At 39.5% G+C, this 22,251-nt stretch overlaps 1 protein-coding gene and 1 pseudogene across 7 annotated transcripts in view; one reads left to right on the plus strand and one right to left on the minus strand.

Moving 5' to 3' along the window:
• The window catches only part of CTNNB1 (catenin beta 1), a 39,617-nt gene that overhangs the window by 10,321 nt on the left and 7,045 nt on the right, over positions 1–22,251 (minus strand). For 4 of the 7 annotated variants that reach the window (XM_019727563.3, XM_019727562.3, XM_019727561.3 and 1 more), the window contains exons 2-7: positions 3,197–3,258; positions 2,530–2,760; positions 2,094–2,347; positions 1,732–1,970; positions 1,442–1,643; positions 190–334 (exon numbers count right to left, since the gene is read on the minus strand). In XM_019727563.3, the coding sequence (XP_019583122.1) occupies positions 190–334; positions 1,442–1,643; positions 1,732–1,970; positions 2,094–2,347; positions 2,530–2,760; positions 3,197–3,209 (1,084 nt within the window). In that variant the 5' untranslated portion in view covers positions 3,210–3,258. Of the gene's footprint in view, positions 1–189; positions 335–1,441; positions 1,644–1,731; positions 1,971–2,093; positions 2,348–2,529; positions 2,761–2,925; positions 3,091–3,196; positions 3,259–22,251 lie in introns of all 7 variants that reach the window. The other 3 variants (XM_074312575.2, XM_074312576.2, XM_019727564.3) reach the window with 1 other exon arrangement.
• LOC141567186 (small ribosomal subunit protein uS2 pseudogene) lies at positions 9,474–10,729 on the plus strand (annotated as a pseudogene).

The following is a 22,251-nucleotide window of genomic DNA, read 5'->3' on the forward strand; positions in this document are numbered from 1 at the left end:
AGTATTAGCTGTCATTTTTGATGGTTAATGAGAACTCTGCTTAAAACTACACTTAAATAGCACCAGTGCAGGTGTCATACAGAACATACACTCTGAATGTGCTCTTGGCTACAAACTGAACAGGGCCACCTACTTCCAGCCCATTCAGGCCTTTTCCTAAGGAAGTGCAGACGCTGCGCACGCACGTACCCGCTTCTACAATAGCCGGCTTGTTGCTCGAGCAGACGGACAGCACCTTCAGCACCCTGCTCGTGGTCCACAGCAGCTTCTCGTAAGTGTAGGTCCTCATGATGTTTACTAGCGCCTGAGGCCCACCACTCGCCAGAATGATCAGCTAGAGAGACATATATATATACTGTTAGTTGTGGAATCTGGATCAAACGCCTGAGAAAAGCCCTACTGTCTTACCAACCTATTTCATTACACAAACATTTCAGCCAGCTTGCCATTGACTTAAATGTATTCCTGGACCCCACTACCCAGACCCTCGTATTGGGGCCCTATGTAACCCCTCCTTCCACAGCGTCCCACTCAAATTCACGCTTCCATGTCCTGCCAAGAATATATCACCTCTGGCCCAATTGTCTTCTCCCCACACTGATCATAACAAAAGGGAAAAAAAAGTAGAAACGACATTGGTATGCAATATGCAGATATATAAAAGTTTTATCAAAGCTGATTCGTTGAAAATTTAAACCAGAACGGGCACTTAAAACGCCTAATGATTTAGCTCTTTGCTTTTCCAAATCCTACCTACCTGACAGAGATACCACACCATAAAAGAATCATTCACTTTTGCCCTTTACTTCCCTGCTTACCCCCACTTCCCAACTCTACCCTAATTTTCTAAAAACAAATCTTATCACTTCACGCTTCTGCTGAACATTATTTGACTGCCTCACGCTGCTCTTTTAACGTGGTCTACAAAGCCCTGTAGGCTCTGCCCTGTCTATCTCAGTAGTCTCAGCTCACACCCATCTTCTTCCTACACTCTGTATTTCTTGAACTTGTAAAACTCGCCATGTTCATCCCCTCAAGATGCCATTTCCTCTCCATGGCCTTCACCTACTCAATCGTTTCTCATCCTTGAGAGCTGAACTCAACTATCACTTCCTTCAAGAGACTCCCTGAACCCTCAAAACAGGTCTGGTTCACTTATGTGCTCTCACAGCCCCTCTACTTCCCCCAACACATAAATAGTCATTTCGGTATCTACCTCCCACCTAGATCAAAAGCTCTCACAGAAGCTTGCCTGTTATATTCCTATTGCCTAGCACAGTGCTTTACACACATTCAAATATTTAAAAGGACAGAGATGTCTAACTTTTCTAGGATACATACAGAGGGTGAGGCATACAATGAATCTGCAAGTCCACAGAAGGACATGACATTGGGGGTCTCCAAAGCTTCCTGACAAGCACATTCAGAACAATTATTTTACCTTGCTTTCTTGATTGCCGTAAGCTAAAATCTGAAGGCAGTCTGTTGTGATAGCCAAGAATTTAACATTTGTTTTGTTGAGCAAGGCAACCATTTTCTGCAGCCCGCCAGCCAAACGCACTGCCATTTTAGCTCCTTCTTGATGCAATAAAAGGTTGTGGAGAGTTGTAATGGCATAAAACAATACGGAATCCACCGGTGAACTGGGAAGAAGAAAAGAGCCTCATGAGAACTGCTGTGACTGCACGCTTCTCCTTCTTAGCTGCGAGCATTCCGACCAGGGTCTCTTACCCAAGCATCTTCACCAGTGCAGGAATGCCCCCAGACTTAAAGATGGCCAGCAAGCCCTCACGATGATGGGACAGATTGTGCAAGGTCCCAGCAGTACAGCGAGCTGTTTCCACATCGTTTGTATTCTGCATGGTACGTACAATAGCAGACACCATCTGAGGGGAACGCATGATGGCGTGTCTGGAAGCTTCCTTTTTAGAAAGTTGATGGACCATAACTGCAGCCTTATTAACCACCACCTATAATGTACAGGAATTAAGAGACGTAAGTTTCACATGCTGACATCACGTTGACATTTTGAGACACCTTCCCTGCGAGTTTCCTGCAAAGCAGAGTAGAAAGCTGGCCGTGTCATTACTAACCTGGTCCTCATCATTTAGCAGTTTGGTCAGTTCAGGGATTGCACGTGTGGCAAGTTCTGCATCATCTTGATAGTTAATCAAATTGACAACTGCATGTTTTAGCATCTGTGATGGTTCAGCCAAACGTTGGACATTAGTGGGATGAGCGGCATCAAACTGTGTAGATGGGATCTGCATGCCCTCATCTAATGTCTCAGGGAACATCGCCGCGCGTACCCTCTGAGCTCGAGTCATTGCATACTGTCCATCAATATCTGGAAAAGGTCAATTCAATAATCACTATCCACAGTTTAGCATTCACCCGAATATCTGCTGTCCTAAATGGTAAAGGCGGCACTGCCATCACTCCCTTTCCATTACCACAGCACTTTATTTAAGCTATTACACACTAATTCGCAAACCCGCATCCTGATTTTCAGTAAGGCAGTACTCTTACCAGCTACTTGCTCTTGAGTGAAGGACTGTGAAAACCCCTGTTCCCACTCGTACAGGACTTGCTGGGTGGTATCCACATCCTCTTCCTCAGGATTGCCTTTACCACTCAGAGAAGGCGCTGTGGTGGTGGCACCAGAATGGATTCCAGAGTCCAGGTAAGACTGCTGCTGCCAATGACTAACAGCTGCTTTTCTGTCTGGCTCCATGGCCATGTCCAGCTCCATCAAATCAGCTATAAAAATCAAATAGCATCAGCATTACTACCACAAGAAATGTTATCTTAGTTTTAAAAAAAATCTGTACTAAGACCCATTGAAATATTCTTAGAACTAAAGTTAAATCGGAAAGACAGCCAAATAACAGAATCATAGCCAGGATTAGCTCGGCGATGAGATACCTGCTCTCAGAGAACCACCGAACAGTTCCTCACTGAATCAGTGGAAGCATGGTACTGCATCCAGGCTCCAGAAGCAGTCATCCAGACTACATTCCTGCTGGTGGCTTGTTTGTTATTTCACCAAGCCATTAGGAGGAGTGAGCAGAAAATGGAGCAAAAGGTGGCCTGATAAGTAAGCAGGGAGAGAGGAAAGCAAGGGGGATCTGAGCCGACTGGGTGAATGGCAACGCAACAGAGCCCAATTCTGTAACAAAAGACTTCTGATACAAACCTTGGGTTGCCATTGTCCACGCAGAATTTTCGAAGACCGCTGAATGGTGTACTTCAGATACCCTAAAAGAGTTAATCAAAAGTCATTAGGATTTAAAATCAGTTTGATTTTAATACTCGTAAGTCACTAGGATGGCCTGCTAAACATCATGGACGATATCCACAAAAAGCGCCAAATCCTTTTACCATGTGATACAGTGAAACACAGACCTCATGGTCTCCTCTAGACTCTTCAACCACGGCGGAACTTTTAAGAGAAAACTCCTCTTTAACAAGCACCTCTTTTTAGTAGAAATATAAATTACAGATGAATCAAGATGTCAAAACGCATAATTATTTAAGATGACAAAGAAAGCCTAAAAGCTCTAATAATGAAAGCCTGGGGGGTGGGGGACACAAACTATTCAAAAGCCAACTCCTTAAGTTCCGAAAGGCCTCTCCCGTCTTAACTTCTCTCACTGAAAAATCATAGATTTTCCTTGGATAGCAGAGGTCCAATGGGATTTCAAAAACATCAAATTTTCATTAAATGGATCAACTGTTTTCTGATATAATACGATGTCATCTAAAATACCTTCAAGAAAGTAGATTTTGGTGACTAGATCAGAACGATGGATTTTACTTTATTTTTTACTAGAAGTAAAATTACTTTACAAACGAAAAGTTTGCAACACAAATTAGAAGCATTTTTTTTAGTAAAATTTTTCTAAGTTCAAATTTATAGCAATGATTTATTATAAATACAAGTATTACTGACTGGAATGCTGTTTTGATCAATATAAAATTTCATCATTCATATAGATATATAAATCTTAGTATTTATGTCTGCATTTTCACTTTATTGTGTCATATTCAGGAAAACACTGAAATCACACACAGGAAACTATTTGCAAATAAGAATAATTAAAGGGCTCATAGCCTCTAAGTATTTCTAACAAAATTTCCTTTATAATAAAGTCTGCCCTAAACAAGTTCATCTTATACTACAAATTAACATATTGGGTATGAACTAAGATACTTAAGTGCAGTTTCTATCAATGCTCAAAGAAGCTTAATTATGTTTAATGAAATTGGAAACTGCACTCGGAAGTGCTATTTTCTCTATGTAAAGGAAGTATGTATTGATTAGCCCTAAAATTGCTCTTCCAACATTACATTTTTACAGCCATCAATATCACTTGACACCGAAAGCTGACAAGAGGTGTGGATCCAATTGTTTCAGTCTCCACAGTACAATCCATGATTCATATACACGGCAAAATGAAGGACAGAAAATAGTAAAGGTGATTCCTGTCAACAAGGATCTTGTATTTTAAAATCCACTTGACTCCTGAACAACGTGTGTGTGGGGCGTTAGGGTACTGATTCCCATGCAGTAGAAAACCCACGTGTAACTTAAGTCAGCCTTCCACATATGCAGATTCCCAATTGCCATTTGACCCTTGGACAAACGTGGGTTTGAAAGGTGAAGGTCAGCTGGGCAGTCCGAGTATTAGTGGACTCGTGCAGTTCAAATCCACATCGTTCAAAGGTCAACTGTAATTTACTCAGCAGGATTACGTGTTTAATGTTTTGATTGAATACGACTGGACGAGGGCACAGAAACCAGCACTTTTAATGAACATTCACTCTAGGATGCAGCAGCAAATGATCGGCAGACTACACTTTGAGCAAATACTATGCTGGACGGAACCCAAGTTCTCTGTCCACTGATGCTGTGTTTTAGCTCCTCTTTTTGACTATCTTTGTGACTGGCTATTTAACCACTTTTCCACCTCTCTGGAAAATGGGTTTTCCATTCCAGTTCCCAATATATTTCTGGGAAAGAAGGCTTTCTAGAGTCTGAGCTCCTTTGGCCAATGCCACAGGGCTCAGAACACGTTAGTCACTTTTACAGGCTGTGCAGCTGTTTCAGAAGCCCTTTGATATATCTGGCTTCAAGGAAAAAATATTTATAGTATTGTTTCCTTGTTGGCGATGCAAAGGCAAACCATTTTAGCCACGATACTGGGTAGAATCTGCTTATGTGGGCTGACCTGGTAACTTGACCATGATTTATAACAATTTTTTGAAAAAGAGCAAGTTCATGGCTCAAACTTACAATATCTATTTATATGGTGGTGACTTCTCAATACTGATATTTTTTTACAACACTTTAAAATTTATGTAACATACATAAAAATTATTTTTGCTCTTTACTGCAACCCTACTGAGGTGAGGGAGGGTAAGTGTCAATCAGCAGGGAAGTAAAAAGTAGGAGTGAAAATGGAGCCCTACATAACCAATAGTATATACAACACACCCCTACACTGCTCGCTGACAAATACAAATTGACCAATAATCGGAGAATTACTCAATAAAAAAACTGAATATACCTTCCAGAGAACGAGGACAGAATCCTGCCCACAAGCCTTCCTCCTCCTCCTCCTGGGCAGAGCTTTCAGCCCAGGGGCTGGCTCCCCTCCACTGCACCCTCCCAATCATAAGGGCCCAATGAGCTCCCCATCAACCCAGGGCTTACCAAACACTTCAGAAAAACCTTGGACATCAAAGGAAAAAGTTCAGAACATAAAAATAGGAATAGGGTGGGGAAAGAAACAGAATGTTTTGATTTATTACCTTCATGAAGATCGGAGAGAATAAATAAAAATATAAGAGGAGTTCAATACACAAGCTGGGAAAATCTCCTAGAGCACAAAGGAGAAAGACACACAAAATACAAAAGAGAAGAAACAATAGGATGGATCCTGGGAATCAAAGCTCCAAGTATTGGGCATTTCAGAAGAATTAAGGAAACAAAAATGGGAGAAGCCTAAAAAGTATTAATCAAATTGGGGGGAGGAGGGCGGACTTAAAAACTCTGAAGTACAAAATGTTCCCAGATGCCAAGTGATCATTTACTACAGACTACAATAGAATGTTCTGTGCTCTGCCAGCTACATCACCACCAAGCTGTGCTTTGACAGAGAGGGTGTCGGGATGGCCAATTTATCCAGTCTAACGAAGGAGTGGACACAAGCATCCTTTGTTTTCTCTTTCTGCTACTTAAACATATATTCTTTCCAATTGTGTATTTTATAAACAATACCTCATAGTTCATCATCCTATTTCTGATTTAAACTCTATAAAGGTTTAGATTTTTTTTAAAGTTTATTGGGGTAACAATTGTTAGTAAAGTTACATAGATTTCAGGTGTACAATTCTGTATTACATCATCTATATATATCACACTGTGTTTTACCACCCAGAGTCAGTTCTCCTTCCATCACCATATATTTGATCCCCCTTACCCTCATCTCCCACCCCCTCCCCCTTACCCTCTGGTAACCACTAAACTATTGTCTGTGTCTATGAGTTTTTGTTTCTTTGTCTTGTTCCTTTGTTGATTTCAGTTTTATATCCCAAATATCAACGAAGTCATATGATTCTTGACTTTTTCTGTCTGGCTTATTTCACTTAGCATTATAGTCTCAAGATCCATCCATGTTGTCACAAATGTTCCTATATCATCTTTTCTTACCACTGAACAGTATTCCATTGTGTATCTATACCACAACTTCTTTATCCATTCATCTATTGAAGGACATTTTGGTTGTTTCCATGTCTTGGCCACCGTAAACAAAGCTGCAATGAACATTGGAGCAGACTTGTCTTTATGTATAAATGTTTTCAGATTTTTTGGTTAGATACCCAGGAGAGGGATTGCTGGGTCATATGGTAATTCTATTCGTAATTTTTTGAGGAACCTCCACACTGCCTTCCATAACGGCTACACCAGTCTGCATTCCCACCAACAGTGTATGAGGGTTCCTTTTTCTCCACAGCCTCTCCAACACTTGTTACTATTTGTCTTGTTGATGATAGCCATTCTGACTGGGGTGAGGTGCTATCTCATTGTGGTTTTTATTTGCATTTCTCTGATGATTAGTGATGTTGAGCATTTTTTCATATGTCTATTTGCCATTTGTATGTCCTCTTTGGAGAAATGTCTCTTCAGGTCCTCTGCCCATTTTTCAATTGGGTTGTTTGTTTTTTTTGTTGTTGAGTTCCTTATATATTTTGGATATTAGCCCCTTATCGAAGGTGTTGTTTGCAAAAATCTTCTCCCATTCGGTTGGTTGCCTCTTTATTTTGTCGACAGTTTCTTTTGCTGTGCAGAAGATTTTAAGTTTGACATAGTCCCATTCATTTGTTTTAGCTTTTACTTCCCTTGCCTTTGGTTTAAATTTCTATCTAAGTAGTAAGTTCATCCTGAACTATCATACCTTATTCAAAGTATTACTATGAGTAATATTTTCTTCAGCTTTTCTAATAGGACTATTTAAGCAAGCTAGGTTTCTCTCTTTTTCTTATTGTGAAAATTTTCAAATATGCACAAAAGCAGACACCTGTGTAATGAACAGCCACACTACCTATACTTAACTGCTAATATTCTCCCATATTTGTGCCTTCCTACAGGATGAGTTACAACAAACTATGTACATGAGTACCTTATGTGGTAAGGCTATTTTCTTACCACATCATCATAAAAGATTAGCATTGTGAGCTGGTAATTTCCCAATGAGTGCTGGAGGTTCTACTTCACCTTCTGTATTTTAAGTGGCCTTCTGTCAAAGTCTGTGATAATTCTTGACACAATATAGATTTCATACTTAAGTTACTTCTCTAGTTCCCATCAGGACAAAATTATCTTAATTACCTTCGATTTCAAAAAGTCTAAGTATTACTAACAAACTAACTTTGCTATATAAAAATAAAGCAGATCTATCATGAAACCAGTTTTATACTTGAAGTTCATGCTAACAATTCCCTTTTCCAATAATCTGTACTAGAAGAACCTCAGCCAACTATTTATTCTGTGTTAAAGTGAGAATATGCAACTCTATTTCAGGAGCATAATACATTTTTGATATATCCTCAGGGATTAAATAAAAGTTCTCAGTAAAATTTATTTTGTAAATCTAAAAACACATACATATGCAGTTTTATTAACTATCACTACTAATTCCCTGCCATTTAAAAAATTGATACAGTCTCCTCAAATCTTCCTGTTTTAGACTTTTCACTCAACACTAGAACTTTTAACTCATAACTCACTCTAGTTTCCTTTCTGCTTTTATTCCTGTTGTGTGTGTGTGTTCTGAAAGGACTGGCCAATAAAAATCACACATCTAATGACTCCTGTTCCTCCGAAACACCTAATATCAGTGCCCTTGGTATTATCTTTAAATAGGCAGGTGCAAAAATGGCTATTAGAAACATGAACTGTGGGTGGCTAGGAAAAACTAGGACGTTCCCTAAATGATCTCTTATTTCGTTTTATTCTCTTCTCTACCCCATCCATAAAGTAAAATATATACTTAGTATAAAATTTTTCTTTGTGGTTCCCATAAAGATATGCAGTTGACATCTGACATATTATATTAAACTTACTGTTAGGAATTCCTTTCATCTAAAAGTCAATTCCTTGTGTTGTGGACTCTTATAAAATATAATCATCTGTATAGTGTTACTATATTTGTATACTGTAATTTAACTATACATCTTCTTGAATATTTAGTTTTTGCTTCCCCATTTAGTCATTCAAACAGTGGTGAACAAACATCTTTGCATATAAATAATTCTCTTAAGTTCTCCCATCTTCAACTACTGAGATTAAAGAGCACAAACTTTTAAGGCTTTTGGTATATAGCTCCGAAATACTGATGGAGCGTAAGTCCATACAATTTTCACAGAAGGCACTGCACCAGTGGCCGGCTTACCAAGGGCTTATCAGCATCAACTGCTATCTCTGACAACTTTTAATAGCTATGTACACCCATCTAAATTATATACCACCACCTCACCTGGAAGTTTTTCTAAATTCTAAGAAGATTAAATGCTTAAACCAATTTCTTTGCTACATACTGTTTTGTTTCCCCGAAAATAAGACCTAGCCGGACAATCAGCTCTAATGCGCCTTTTGGAGCAATAAGACCCAGCCTTATATTATATTATTTATTATATTATATTAAATTATATTATAGACCTGGTCTTGTATTATAGTAAAATAAAACTTGGTCTTATATTAATTTTTGCTCCAAAAGATGCATTAGAGCTGACTGTCTGGCAAGGTCTTATTTTTGGGGAAACACGGTATATCACCATTGTAGCTTTCTGGCTTGCCAGATTTTTTATGTAGTCCCCTTTTGTGTTTTTATGGAGTGCATGTATATATATAAGACCTTTGAATAATCATTAATATAGCACATTTACGCCAACTGTTTATGTCTGAGAATATGATTTTACAGATTATGGTAATAACCTTTACATTCATGATACATCGTGAAGTCTCACCAATGAGTAACTTCACACAAAATATGTGATCAGTAATCCAATCCTAAAATAATCCTGATCCTTCTGAAAGAAAACAAAACAAAAAAAAAACTTTATCCACTCTAAGAACAAATTACTACAAAAAAGCAGACACTAGCTTTCCTCGCTACCCAGAGAGGGACTCATATGGTGGTGTTCTCGGTTCCCACGTAACTTAAAGGGAATCTTTCACAATGTCCGGAGCCTTGATGTCCTGCAAATGAAGGAGGATGTCCTCAAATTCCTTGCAGCAGGAACCCACTTAGGTGACACCAACCATGACTTCCAAATGAAATAGTACATCTACGAATGGAAAAGTGATGGCATCTACATTATAAATCTGAGAAGAGAACCTGGGAGAGGATTCTGCTGGCAGCTCATGCCACTATTGCCATTGAAAACCTGGCTGATATCAGTGTCATATCATCCAGAAGTCCCAGCCAGCGAGCTGTGCTGAAGTTTGCCGCTGCCACCGGAGCCACTCCTGTCGCTGGCCGCTTCACTCCTGGGACCTTCACTAACCAGATCCAGGCAGCCTTCCGGGAGCCGAGACTCCTGGTGGTGACCGATCCCCGGGCTGACCACCAGCCTCTCACAGAGGCGTCTTACGTTAACCTGCCGACCATCGCTCTGTGCAACACAGACTCTCCTCTGCGCTACGTGGACATTGCCATGCCTTGCAACAACAGAGGTGCTCACTCCGTGGGTCTGATGTGGTGGATGCTGGCCTGGGAAGTTCTGTGCACGTGTGGTATCATCTCCCACGAGCACCCGTGGGGGTCATGCCTGACCTCTACTTCTACAGAGACCCTGAAGGACTGAAAAGGAAGAGCAGGCCGCCGCTGAGAAGGCTGTGACCGAGGAGGAGTTTCAGAGCGAATGGACTGCTCCAGCGCCCGAGTTCACTGCTGCTCAGCCTGCGGTCGCAGACTGGTCTGAAGGCGTGCAGGCGCCCGCTGTGCCCATTCAGCAGTTTCCTACTGAAGACGAGTGCTCAGCTGCCCCTGATACTGGTCTGCAGCCCCCACTGCTCGGCCACTGAATGGGTAGGAATGACCACTGAGTGGTCCTAAGCTGTTTTTCCACAAACTCTTACGCAAAATGGAAATAAGGTTGACGGAAAATAAATAGTTTCTAAAAGTTAAAAAAAAAAGCAGACACTATTTCCTCCAATTTGTATTAACATAAGCAACCAAAAAGATTAATATTTTAAAACACAGCTACTTCAAAGTACATACTGAACAGTCTTTATCTACACAGGCACATTTTTATAATTTCCAAATATAACTTTATGCCACTTAAGTTAAAAAAACAAACAATGTTTCATATTGTTTATGTAGTAAAAGTACAAGGAATACATACCGACTTCCTAATACTTGGGGGGGCAAAGGGACCAGGACTGCTGGAAAAGATACTCAAGATGGCTTCACCTCTTTAGCAGTTTTTGTTTGTTTTAAATCAAACAAATACAGCTAAATGACATCTGCTAATCTGGGTGGTGAGTACATGGGTGTCTGTTACATTATTCTCTATACTTTGCATAGCGAAAATAACTGAATGAAAACAATAGCTGTGTATCAGCATTTCAGATGAAATAAACTCCAAACGTAATGTTAAAATAGCTTTGTACTTTAATCTTTTTTTTAAAATTAAAATGGAGTCACCCAAAAAAGACATGAGTACTTTATGTAAACTTTTGTTGAATCAGCTAAACCTTATAAACTCCAGTCTCAAATATGATAAAGTATTTCCATCTTCTTGAAAAGGGAGTGGTCATAAAGGCTAACTAGGCTGTAAGTATATTTCATAAGGCTAAAGATTACAGCTATGCGGGAGGCTCTGTTTCCATTGCCTGTTGGAAGTAAAATATCCTGTTTCTCAAAATGTGTTCACAAAATGATTGGCTGAATACTTTTAAACTGAGGACACTGTTAACATTTTAAAGACATTTTAACACCCATTTTAAGTAGATTTTTACAGTATGGATAAGGCTGCACAAAAAACAGTTCATAGTTTAAACTTTTAATAAAGTGACCATTAAATTATATATAAACTTCTTTCCTATATACAAACAGGTTAGAAAAACATAATCACAGAAAGATTTCATTCATAACAGCAACAATAAAAACAAGGTACACACAAGATTAAATGGAGATAACATCTTGTTCTTGACTAGAAAATTTTTGTACTACATAAAGATATTAGTTTTCTCTAACTTAGTTTCTGTAACCCAACAATATTCTCAGATTTCTTTAGGACTAAAATGATTCTTAAGTTTATTTGGAATGGAATTATGAAGATAATCAAAAATGAATCAAATAACTATGAGAAGAGACAAATTCTATCAGATACTAAAACACTACGTAAATCAACAGCAACAGCGATTAAAGAAAAATATCATTGAGATCGGAATGAATAAAAACTACAGTAATCAGAAAACACCCAGATATAATGTGGCAATTTAATAAATGAAAAAGGTGGTATTTCCATTAGTGGGAGAAAGATTACTTGATTAGTAGCATTAGGAGAAAGGGAATTGTCCTTCTAAAAAATATTTTTTCATCTTTACTATATTAAAATTAAACCTACATTTGTGAAATACTTACATGTTTTTAAAAAAACACAATGAAATAAAATGTTATATACAAGCAAGGGTGGTATACCTGAAAATAAAACCATGGTAAGAAGGCCAATATAAGCAAGACTTGAAACTCTGAAACCAAAAAGCAAAGACAGGATAATTTGTGTATGTATATAAACTTTTTAAATTCCAGGAAAAAAAATCACATATAAAATAATTAAAAAACTGACATACTGGACACAAGACATGTGAAACATGACTAAAGGCTAATATTCATATATACACAAAGATCTGAGGACAAAAATCAGTAAGAAAAAATATCAGAGAAAGGGCAGAAACCATCATTGCATAGGAAAAATAGAAAGTAAGCAATAAGTATACACAAAAGAGTTTAAACTCATTTATTGTTTTGCTTACCAGGCTGGCTGATAAGGATATAGTTAAACTGGCAGAAACTTTTTAGAGGTAAGTTGGCAGTATCCATTAAATGTAAGTGTAAATACCCTTTGGCTTAAAAAAAAAAAAAATCCATTTTTATAATAGAAATGTATTCTGCAGGAATCTTCACAGAATCATGCCAAGAGGTCTGCACAGTGATGCATTCATAGAGAAAAAGCTAGAAATTACCCAAATGCTTATCAAGAGGGGAGTGAATAAAAAATAATTTATCCATTAAATGGAATATATATTCATCCACTGAAAAATATTTAAGCATCTTTTATGCTACTGGCATTACAATAACAGTGAATAAGAGAATCAAGGTCATGTATCTAGTAGAGCCTGCATTCTACTGCTAGAGAGTTAAGCAATGAAAACAAGACAATTTCAAGAAAACGGCGGTGAAGAAAACAAACAGGTCAGAACAGAGTGACGGGTGGGGAGGAGGACTACTAGGTAAGAGTGGGTGAAGAAGCAACACGTGAGCAGAGGAGGAACTAGCCAGGTGAAGGTGGGGTAGGACACTCCATGCAGAGAACAAGTAGGTGCAAGGGAAGAAAGGAGCTGTGCGCTAAAGGTACTGAAAGGTACCAGTACGAGTGCAACTAGCAGTCAGGGAACCATGAAGAGAGGTAGGGACCAGCTCAATGAGGATGATGAATAAAACCCAAAGTGCACTGAGAAGCCACTAGAGTAACATGACTTGTGCTTTAGGCTTTTTAAAATTCACTCTAGGCCTGTGTGGAAAAAAAGACCATGAGGAGCAAAACAGGGAGAACAGTTAGGACGGTACCGTAAATCATCCAGGTGAAAGGGCATAGTGGATTACTATGTAGCCATTAAAAAGAATGAAGGCTACAATGGAAAACTAGTCAACATATATTAAACATGCACAGCATCTGCATACTTTTAAAGACATTATTGCATACATTTGCAGAACAAAATGTACACAGTACATGTTAGATACTAGAAATGATACTTGTCCAAGAAAATATCTTACATCATTTAGCCCCGCTACATGATAGCCAAAAGCTGACAATACAGCATTAAGGAAGTCTCTAACCGTAAAAGCTTAGTGGCCTATAAAATGGACTTTCTGCGAAAGAAATGTGGCAACTACTTAGCCAACGATTAGATTAGTACCTTAAGGCAAAACCAAATTGATTTACAAAAAAAAGGAAGGGAGGGGAGGGGAAGAAAGGGGAGAAGGAAGGAATTAATTCTTTGGAAAAATAACCAATGTTTTCTAAAAGTGAAATCAAACTTATTGCAATTTTTTAGTATTTTTGCAAATGTTACTGTATTTAATTACATCAATAAATATCCTACTTTTTTCGTAATTTAATAGATTTTCATTTAGTTCTTATCTTTTAAAGTGGCAGTATTCTAAGAATCAACTGCATCACAAATGCCAGACTTCTGATTAAACTGTATCTTTTACAGCATAATTTTAGGATGTTACCTTGTAGTATCAGGTAAACATCTAATTTTGCCCATGATATACTTAACAAGGTAGCATAATTAAATGCCTAGCAACTTCAGTTCTGAAACTAATAAGTGTTATCTCATTAAATCTTCCCAACAACCTCGTAACATAGACATTTCCCAAATAATCAGATGAAAAAACTGACAAGCAGCAGTTAATATATGAGTATATATTAGGTTGGTGCAAAAGTAATTGTGGTTTTTGCAATTGTTTTTTTAACCTTTTAAACCACAATTACTTTTGCACCAACCTAATATAAAGGATGCCAAAAAGATGTATACACATTTAAAGAAAGGAAAACTGTATTAAAATTGTAATACTCAATATATACTGATAACAAAAGATGAATACAAATCACGTTTGACTTCTGCAATTACAAGAGGTGCTCAGAGTGGTTCCCATCAGCGTCCAGACACTTCTAGTTACGGTTAAGGCGAACTACTGCTTGAGCAACCGCTGACCAAAGTGTCCACTTGTATCCATTTTTTTGGCACCCCCAGTATATGAGTATAGCTAATACACTGCTCAGTTAAAATTCAAATCCAGGTCTGTTTAGTCCAGTCATGTGCCCTTTTAATCAAATTATATACCACCACCCCCTGAAAGGCACAGCCAATTAGTATTTAACAGTCAATGTTGCAGATAAGTCCAAAAGAAGCGTAAGCAATTTTTAGATGTTATCATATGTAATACTAAAGAACTACAATCTCTCAACAGGGACCATGGGGGGGAGGGGGGGGCAGAAGGGACAGGACGACAACCCATATATATACATATTCCTAAGATTTCAATCACTACATACTTCATACTTTGACTTTGTGCCTAGACAGGTAGGTACAGCACTACTGCCGACAAGCAATGCATAATTTTCAAACATGAGTATACTATGCCAAGAAAAATGGAAGATTTTATTTCAAGAAAGTTTCTGGATGTTAACCTCTAGGTTCAGGCTATAGGCAGGATTAATGGCAGGAACTCAATGACTTCTAGAAGTAATGCATTGCTTTACATCCCATAACAATAACCTTCCTCTTCTCCACTTGTTACAAAGGTTTCCCTTTGCCACCATACTAAGCACAATGACCTTAAAAAAAAAAAAGAATGAAAAAAAGTCTAAAAAGCTCAGTGAGTGAACTCGGTGGTGGCTGGGCCTATGCCTTTGGTTCTTCACTGTTTCCAAAGTGCTTAGCACATACCAAGCTCTTAAATATTTGACGGAGTGAATATGCCAATAAGAAAAATGTTCAAAAAGTAGACAGTAGGACAAATGAAATGTAACATGGAGGCTTAGATGGCCAACCAGAATTATACATAACCTCAGAGACTTCTTAAGTGCCTTTAGGAACATGAAGGATTCACTCTGGAAGAATGTATCTCATCCAGAAGAGAGGTCGGCCAACTTTTTCTGTTAAGAGACAGATGGCTAATACTTTAGGCTTGGAGGCTATGAGCTCTCTGTTGCAACTACTCAACTCTGCCCGCAGGATGAAAGAAGCCACAGACAATATGCACGTGAATGGCACGGCTGTGTTCCAATAAAACTTTATTCATGCAAATTGAAATTTCAAGTAATTTCAGGTGTCATGAGATAGTAGTATCCTCTGATATTTTATCAGCCATTACAAAATGTAAAACCATTCTTAGTTCTCAGGCCACATAAAAACAGGTGTCAGGCAACAGTTGGCCAACCCTTCATCTATTATATACTTTCACTGAGAACAAACCAAAGGCAAGTGACTTTACATTTTAATTAAGCACATTAAACCTAAATGCGAAGACCAATAACAGAAACCATTTTTAAGTGGGTTAATAGGTTACTAAGAGAGGTCCCACACTTTTTTGCTGCAGTCTTTCAAAACAGGTTGTGTGAAAAACAAAATTGGACCAAATGGCATATGAAAGCCACATCAAGGCCATTTATTTGGGAAAAACATTTCAAGCCATTAAGACCAGGTATGTGCTAAACCAGAATGTGGCCTCAATATAGTCGTTCCCCTTTATCCACAGGGAATAAATTCTAGGACCCCCAGTGGATGCCTGGAACCACGGATGGTGACCAAGCCCTAATCTACTTCTTCACCTCTGCTGAAAACGTGGCAGCAGCTTCTTCGTCAGCAGGCGTGGCCTCTCCAGTCACTTTTGTCTTCTTCAGCCCAGACCTATTCATGGCGCGGTGTCACTCGTTTCAGGGCATCCCTTGATGAAGTCTTCGTACAGGCTCCGCGCTTTCCGGCGTCACGTTGCCATGACTAGGAACACGTTTTCTGTTCATGTCTTCCATCCGCAGATTTCATACTTTGTCCATCTTAGCTAAGAATTCACTCACTGTGGCCATAACTATCACAGTTTGAGGTGTGACAGCAAAACCAGCACAAATTTCTTTCTTCTTCACAATTTTACAGATGTAAGATTTGTTCTTACCATAGATCTTAGCAACCTCAGCATACAATTTTTTTCTTTGCTTACTAAGCCGAGAACTTTCTTCACTTAAAGGAAGCACTTTCCAGCTTCTCTTTGGCGTGTCCAAATTGCCAGTATCACTACTCTTGCACTTTGGGACCATTATTAAATAAAGTGAGGGTCACCTGAGCACAAGCACGGCAATCCTGCGACAGTCCATCTGATAACCGAGACAGACGGCTCCTAACAGGCGAGAGCGCCTGGAGTGGATACGCTGGGCACAGTGATGATTCATGGCTTGGGCAGGACGGAGCAGGAAGACGCAGGGTTTTATCACACTACTCCAGAAGGGCACACAATTTAAAACTTGAATTCCTCATTTCTGGAACTTTCCATTTAATATTTTTGGACCGTGGCTGACCGCAGGTAACTGAAGTCACGGAAAGCAAAACCACAGATAAGGGAGACTACTCTGTATATGCCTTTAAAAATATTTCTTTACTATAAAGATTTCCAAGCTTGTTAAAGAATCCTTTAAACTGGCAACCAGATCCTTCCAACGGTTCTACCCTAGAACTTACAGAAACACAGGTGACCTGGCTCCATCCCACGGTTTCTATCAGGAGGGCTGGAACAGGACACTGGCATGGCGTTTTTGTTTAAAGTGTCCTACACTTTGCTGACATGGCTACTACCCCCAGTAAAGGTCTACAGTTGTACAGGAACCACATAGTCCAACTCTATCAGTAACCTGAGTTAGAAAACAAACAAAACAAACCTGGCTCCACAGAATAACCCTAGCACCAGCTCCTTGAGAAGCATCTATTCATATGAAAATCCATTCTTAACCTTTAGCAACCTTCTGCCCCCACCATGCTTATCAAGCTACGTTACTCTCCCAAACAGGGCATTCTGCTATCTTTGAAAGCCTTACTGTAGTAACAGGTCTCACATGTGAATTGTGAGGCTCTCTTGTATTTAGGAAGAGTAACAGATTAGTACAGAAAGTAGAGTAACCTAGGAAGCATTTATTTTCATAATGTAACTGCTTTCGTTATCTCAATACAAAGAACTTCAAGGAACAGCTCTAAATCCGATCTACTGTGAGTCCAAAAACACACAAATAAATGAGGCATAACCTGGAGCTCTATACGAATGTCCCATTGGTGATATTATGTTGTTTTCTCAATTTACCAAATTGTGAGGTTAATCAAGAAGTTTCTGTTCCACAAGAAAGCTTGCCCACAATTCCTTCATTTACTCAACAATTCCAGAATACAGCAATTCCAAAAGCATAAATGCAATGTATGTACAGATTTCATTCATTTACTCAACAAATTTTTACGCAACTGCCACATGCCAAAAGAGGTATAATGGATTCGGGGTATGTAGCAGTGAATGAAACACACATGGTTCTTGATTCTTGAGAAGGAGACAGACAGCAACTGGATCAACGATCACAAAGAGTACTAAGTGTGTAGCTGATAACAAGTGAGAGACGAGAGCAAGAACAAGTGGCAGGTGCCCAGGTTCCGCAGGGTAACCTTCAAGCTCAGACCTGAAGAAGAATGCAAAAGAGCCAGCACGTAACGAGCGGAGCAGGGACATTCCAGAAACAGGAAGTAACATGTCACAAAAGTCCAGTCATGAAAGACCTGATCATCTTTGAACAACTAAACCTTGAGACAGATTCAACTACCGTGGGACAGGTTGAGGGCAAGGAGATGAGGCTGAAAGCAGCCAGATCACGTGGGGCTCCAGCTTTTGGTAAGAAATGCGTTTTCTTCTTCTAATGCCACTGAAAGGCCATGAAAAGCTCTAAGCAGGTGAATAACACGATCCCATTTGAGTTTTTAAAAGCTGTTTCTGGCTATGATGGAAAAAAACTGAAAGGAAACAAGAAAGCAAGCAGGGAGACCATGCCCACAGGATGTCTTTTTCAGGCTGTGAAAGGGCACAGAGAAATAAATGGGGCATTAGCTGGAGGGAAACAAAGGTTGTCCAATTCTAGAACATTCATCGCTTCAACAAATCTTCATTGAGCATCTACAGCTTCCAGACACTATTCTGGGTACCAGGGATACAAAATCAGGGTAAGACCCTGAGAGGAGGAAAGAACAAGCAAGTAAACACTACTTCAAAGTATAAATGCCACAAACCAACTCAAAGAGGATAATATGATAAACTAAAAATGGGTGAACAGGGAAGACCTCAGTGTGGAAGTGACATGAGTCATAAATGACAAGAAGGAACCACCTCTGCAAAGCTCTGGAATATATCTGTACGCTATTGGGACTGATCCAAAGTGAGGTGATAAGATTTAAAAGTCCTTCACTCAACACATATTTACTTTATCAACTATGTACCATGATTCTAGGAACTGGGAAGAAAGCAGTGAAGGAAACAGACAAAAAACCCTGTCTTCCTGGAGTTTACATTCTAGGAGGCACAAGGGAAAACAAACAAACAAACAAACAAAGAAGTAAAATATCTATTGCGTTAGACAGTGACGAGGGCTAAGGAGAGACATAAAGCAAGAAGGGGATAGGAAGCTGGGGAAGGACTTCAGCTAGCGTGGCCAAAAATAAAGCCTCAAAGCGCTGAGGAAGTGCGTGGCCACAGCATGTACAGAGCATGCTTGGCCAACTGGAGGAGACACAAGGCCAGCGTGGGGTGGAGAGGAGTGAGAGGAGAAAAGCAGTAAAGAACAAAGAGAGCGGTCTGAACAGATAGGAGTTAGTGCTTTTACTGAATGAGATGATAAGCCCTGGAGGTTTTTGAACAGAAAAGTTACATGACTTATTGTTTTAAAGGGATTACTCTGGTACTGTGTTGATAAATACATTTAAGGGGAACAAAGAATAAGCAAGGACACCAGTTAGAAGGCCTTTGCAGTAATCCTGGCATGGCTACGGTGAGAAATCCTTAGATTTCGGGTATATCTTAAACAGGAAGAGCACACACGATTTACAGACAACGATTGGATATAGGGTGAAAGAAAGTTGAGTCAAGAACAGCACGGTTTTAAGTTTGAATAAATGGAAATACAGAGTTGCATTAGTTGCATAGTTTCTTAGGAAAGATTAAGCAGCAGCTTTAGAGGAAATCGGGAGTTCAGTTTTAGCTATACTAAGTTCGGGGTGCTTCTTAGACCTCCAAAATGTTGAAAACCCAGTTAGATATTAGTATCTACAGTTCAGGGGGAAAATCTAGGCTAGGGATATAAATTTAGAAATCATCAGCAAGTAGATTAAATACCATCTGTTTAAAGCTAGGAGACCAAAGTGTACTTAGACAATGAAAAAGGAGAGGTCCAAGCAGTAAGCTTTTAGCCACTCCACCAAAGAGGTCAGAGAGATGACAGGAAAAGCAGAGAGACTAAGAAGGAACCACCAGAGAGGTACTAGGAAGAAAACTTGCCAGCGCATATGGTGGCCTAGAAACCAAGTGAAAAAATGTTTGAAGCAACTGTGCCAAAATGTTACTAATAGGTTAAATGAGATGACGGCTGGAAATTTATAAATGTGGCCACTGATAGGGTTTCAACAGGAAAGGGGAGAGAGTGCATATAAATAATTGTTTCAAGGCGTTTTGTTGTAAAGAGAAGCAGACTGGCATGGTGGGGGAAAGGGGAGACAGAAAGATGAGATTTTTTTTTTTTAATAACAAGATAAATGATACCATGTTTGCTTGCTCATAGTAAGAGCCAGTGGAGAAGGAAAAACCAATGATGCGAGAGAAGGGAGAATGACAGAGTAAAAGTCTTGAAAGTAAGAGGGAACAGGATCAAGTGTGCAAATGAACTGATCGTCCTTATCTTGGAACACTCCCTTCCATCCGTAGTGACAAAGGAGTCATAGAGGTGGGAACATGCAGGAAGCCTTCCAATTATTCAATATGCTTCGTCAAGTAGAAAGCAGTGGCACCAGATGACAGTGAGAGTTGGGGAGAGAGTGTCAGAGGTTTAAATGAAGAACAGTCATAAAGGAGGGGAAGGTGCCCCGGGGCCAGGCTGCTGACAGTGCACGTAAGAAAGTAACTATGATGCCACAGGAACGCTCAGCTGGGCAGAAGTGAGGGTGAGGGACACTGAAAAGCTGAGATGGACAGAGACTGTAGATTCTAGTGGGGTTGGAGGGCTGTTGGAACTAAGTATTTACTGCAGGAATAGGAGAGTGGGACACTTGACATGAGATTGGTGAAAAACACGGCACTCTAGGATGTGACAATGGGAATGTGTGGTTGAATCAGAGTGAAAAGTAAGATCATTGGAGAAGACATCAAGGAATTAAAAGGCCGGACTATTGAAAGCATCCTCTGCATCAGTTACTCAGCATGTCAGGCCACAACACCCTAGTGAGCCTGTGCCAGATTATAAATCAACATACTGACTGCTTCCTTCGTCAAAAAGTCTTGCTACAAAAAAAAGTCGGCTGAACTAAACAGTGAACTTAATGACACAGGTGATTTAAATTCTGGCACAAAGTCCTGATAGCAATTCAAACCGGTAACAAACAGTCCCCAGGGCAGATGCCACTGTGACTAGTGCTGCTCTACACGGACACTGATATCACCGAGTGCCAAGAATTGTGACAGAAATAAAGAAGACAGTGAGCCAGGAGCTAATAAGTGTTCAAGGAAGGAGGGGAACGACCCAGGAAAGTTGGTAGATGACTGAAATACAGAGGGGGAGTGGGTGGTATATTTGACGGCATGAGAGTCAAAGCTTGAAATTGTGGAAAAGAATGGTCAAAAAGTGACAATGAGGAAAGAAGACACCGCCTCTTGGTTCAGCAGTAAAAGGTGTGCAAAAAAGGAAAACATGACCACTTGAGAGCCGTAAGGGAAGTAGAAGTATCAGGGGAGAGGCTAGGTTATAGTTGGAACAAGAAAGAAAACAGAATATGCCCAGAATAGAATTATCAGAATAAAAGGGATGTGCTAATGACTGAGTTCTAGAAGGCACAACAGACGGGTTTCAGGAGATGATAAAAGGTGGAAAATGGAGACCAAAAGAGCAGTGGAATTAGCATCTGGAGGGATAAGGGGAATAGAGAAGAATGAGGTGTAACTAAAGGAACAAAGTCCTTGAAAATACATGTGTCAGGACCAGCCTCTGACCAGAATATGTTTCCTCCTTTTTAAAGATGGACCCTCCATGCAGATAGAGGCTAAAAAGGTGAAGGACACAGTGCTTAGCTTCTGATGGGGGAGAGTTTGAGGAGCAAAGAGAAAGTTACTCTCCCCGTCTTAGAGCTTTCTAGAGAAATGTGGTGTGATCTGGGGGATAATGGCAATAGGAGAAAACTTAGTCAGGGCGTTCTTTCAAGCATGATTAGTAAGTATTCTTACAAAAATGACCCAACTTTAGTATTTCCCAGCTTCCATTTATCAGCAATACCATTTTAACTATCATTACTGACACATGAGGTAACCCCGGTCTTCTGGAATTCTAGACGTGGAATCTCTTGAACGTTCTAGCCTCTTATTTCTCATTCAATGGGGAATAGAATGGCTGGCACTCTGATTCAGAACCCAGGAAAAATGACGCAGAACTAAGGCAGGAAATAGTGACCTACAAAGGACAACCATCAGATAGTTTTACTACATGAATGGATCACAGACTATTCATAACCAGAAGTTAGAATATAAACTTTATTTCATATTCTCATGTGGGTTTTCCAATATAAATAAATAAAAAAATTTAACAAAATAGTTCAGTTTAAAAACAAACTTTAAAATTAAGCCAAATGCCAGAAAACAGCCTAAATTTATGAATCTATCTACAGAGTGCTAT

The sequence above is a fragment of the Rhinolophus sinicus genome, chromosome 5, assembly GCF_057876585.1.
Source record: "Rhinolophus sinicus isolate RSI-liver-muscle chromosome 5, RSI-T2T, whole genome shotgun sequence".
Classification (NCBI taxonomy): Eukaryota; Metazoa; Chordata; class Mammalia; order Chiroptera; family Rhinolophidae; genus Rhinolophus; species Rhinolophus sinicus.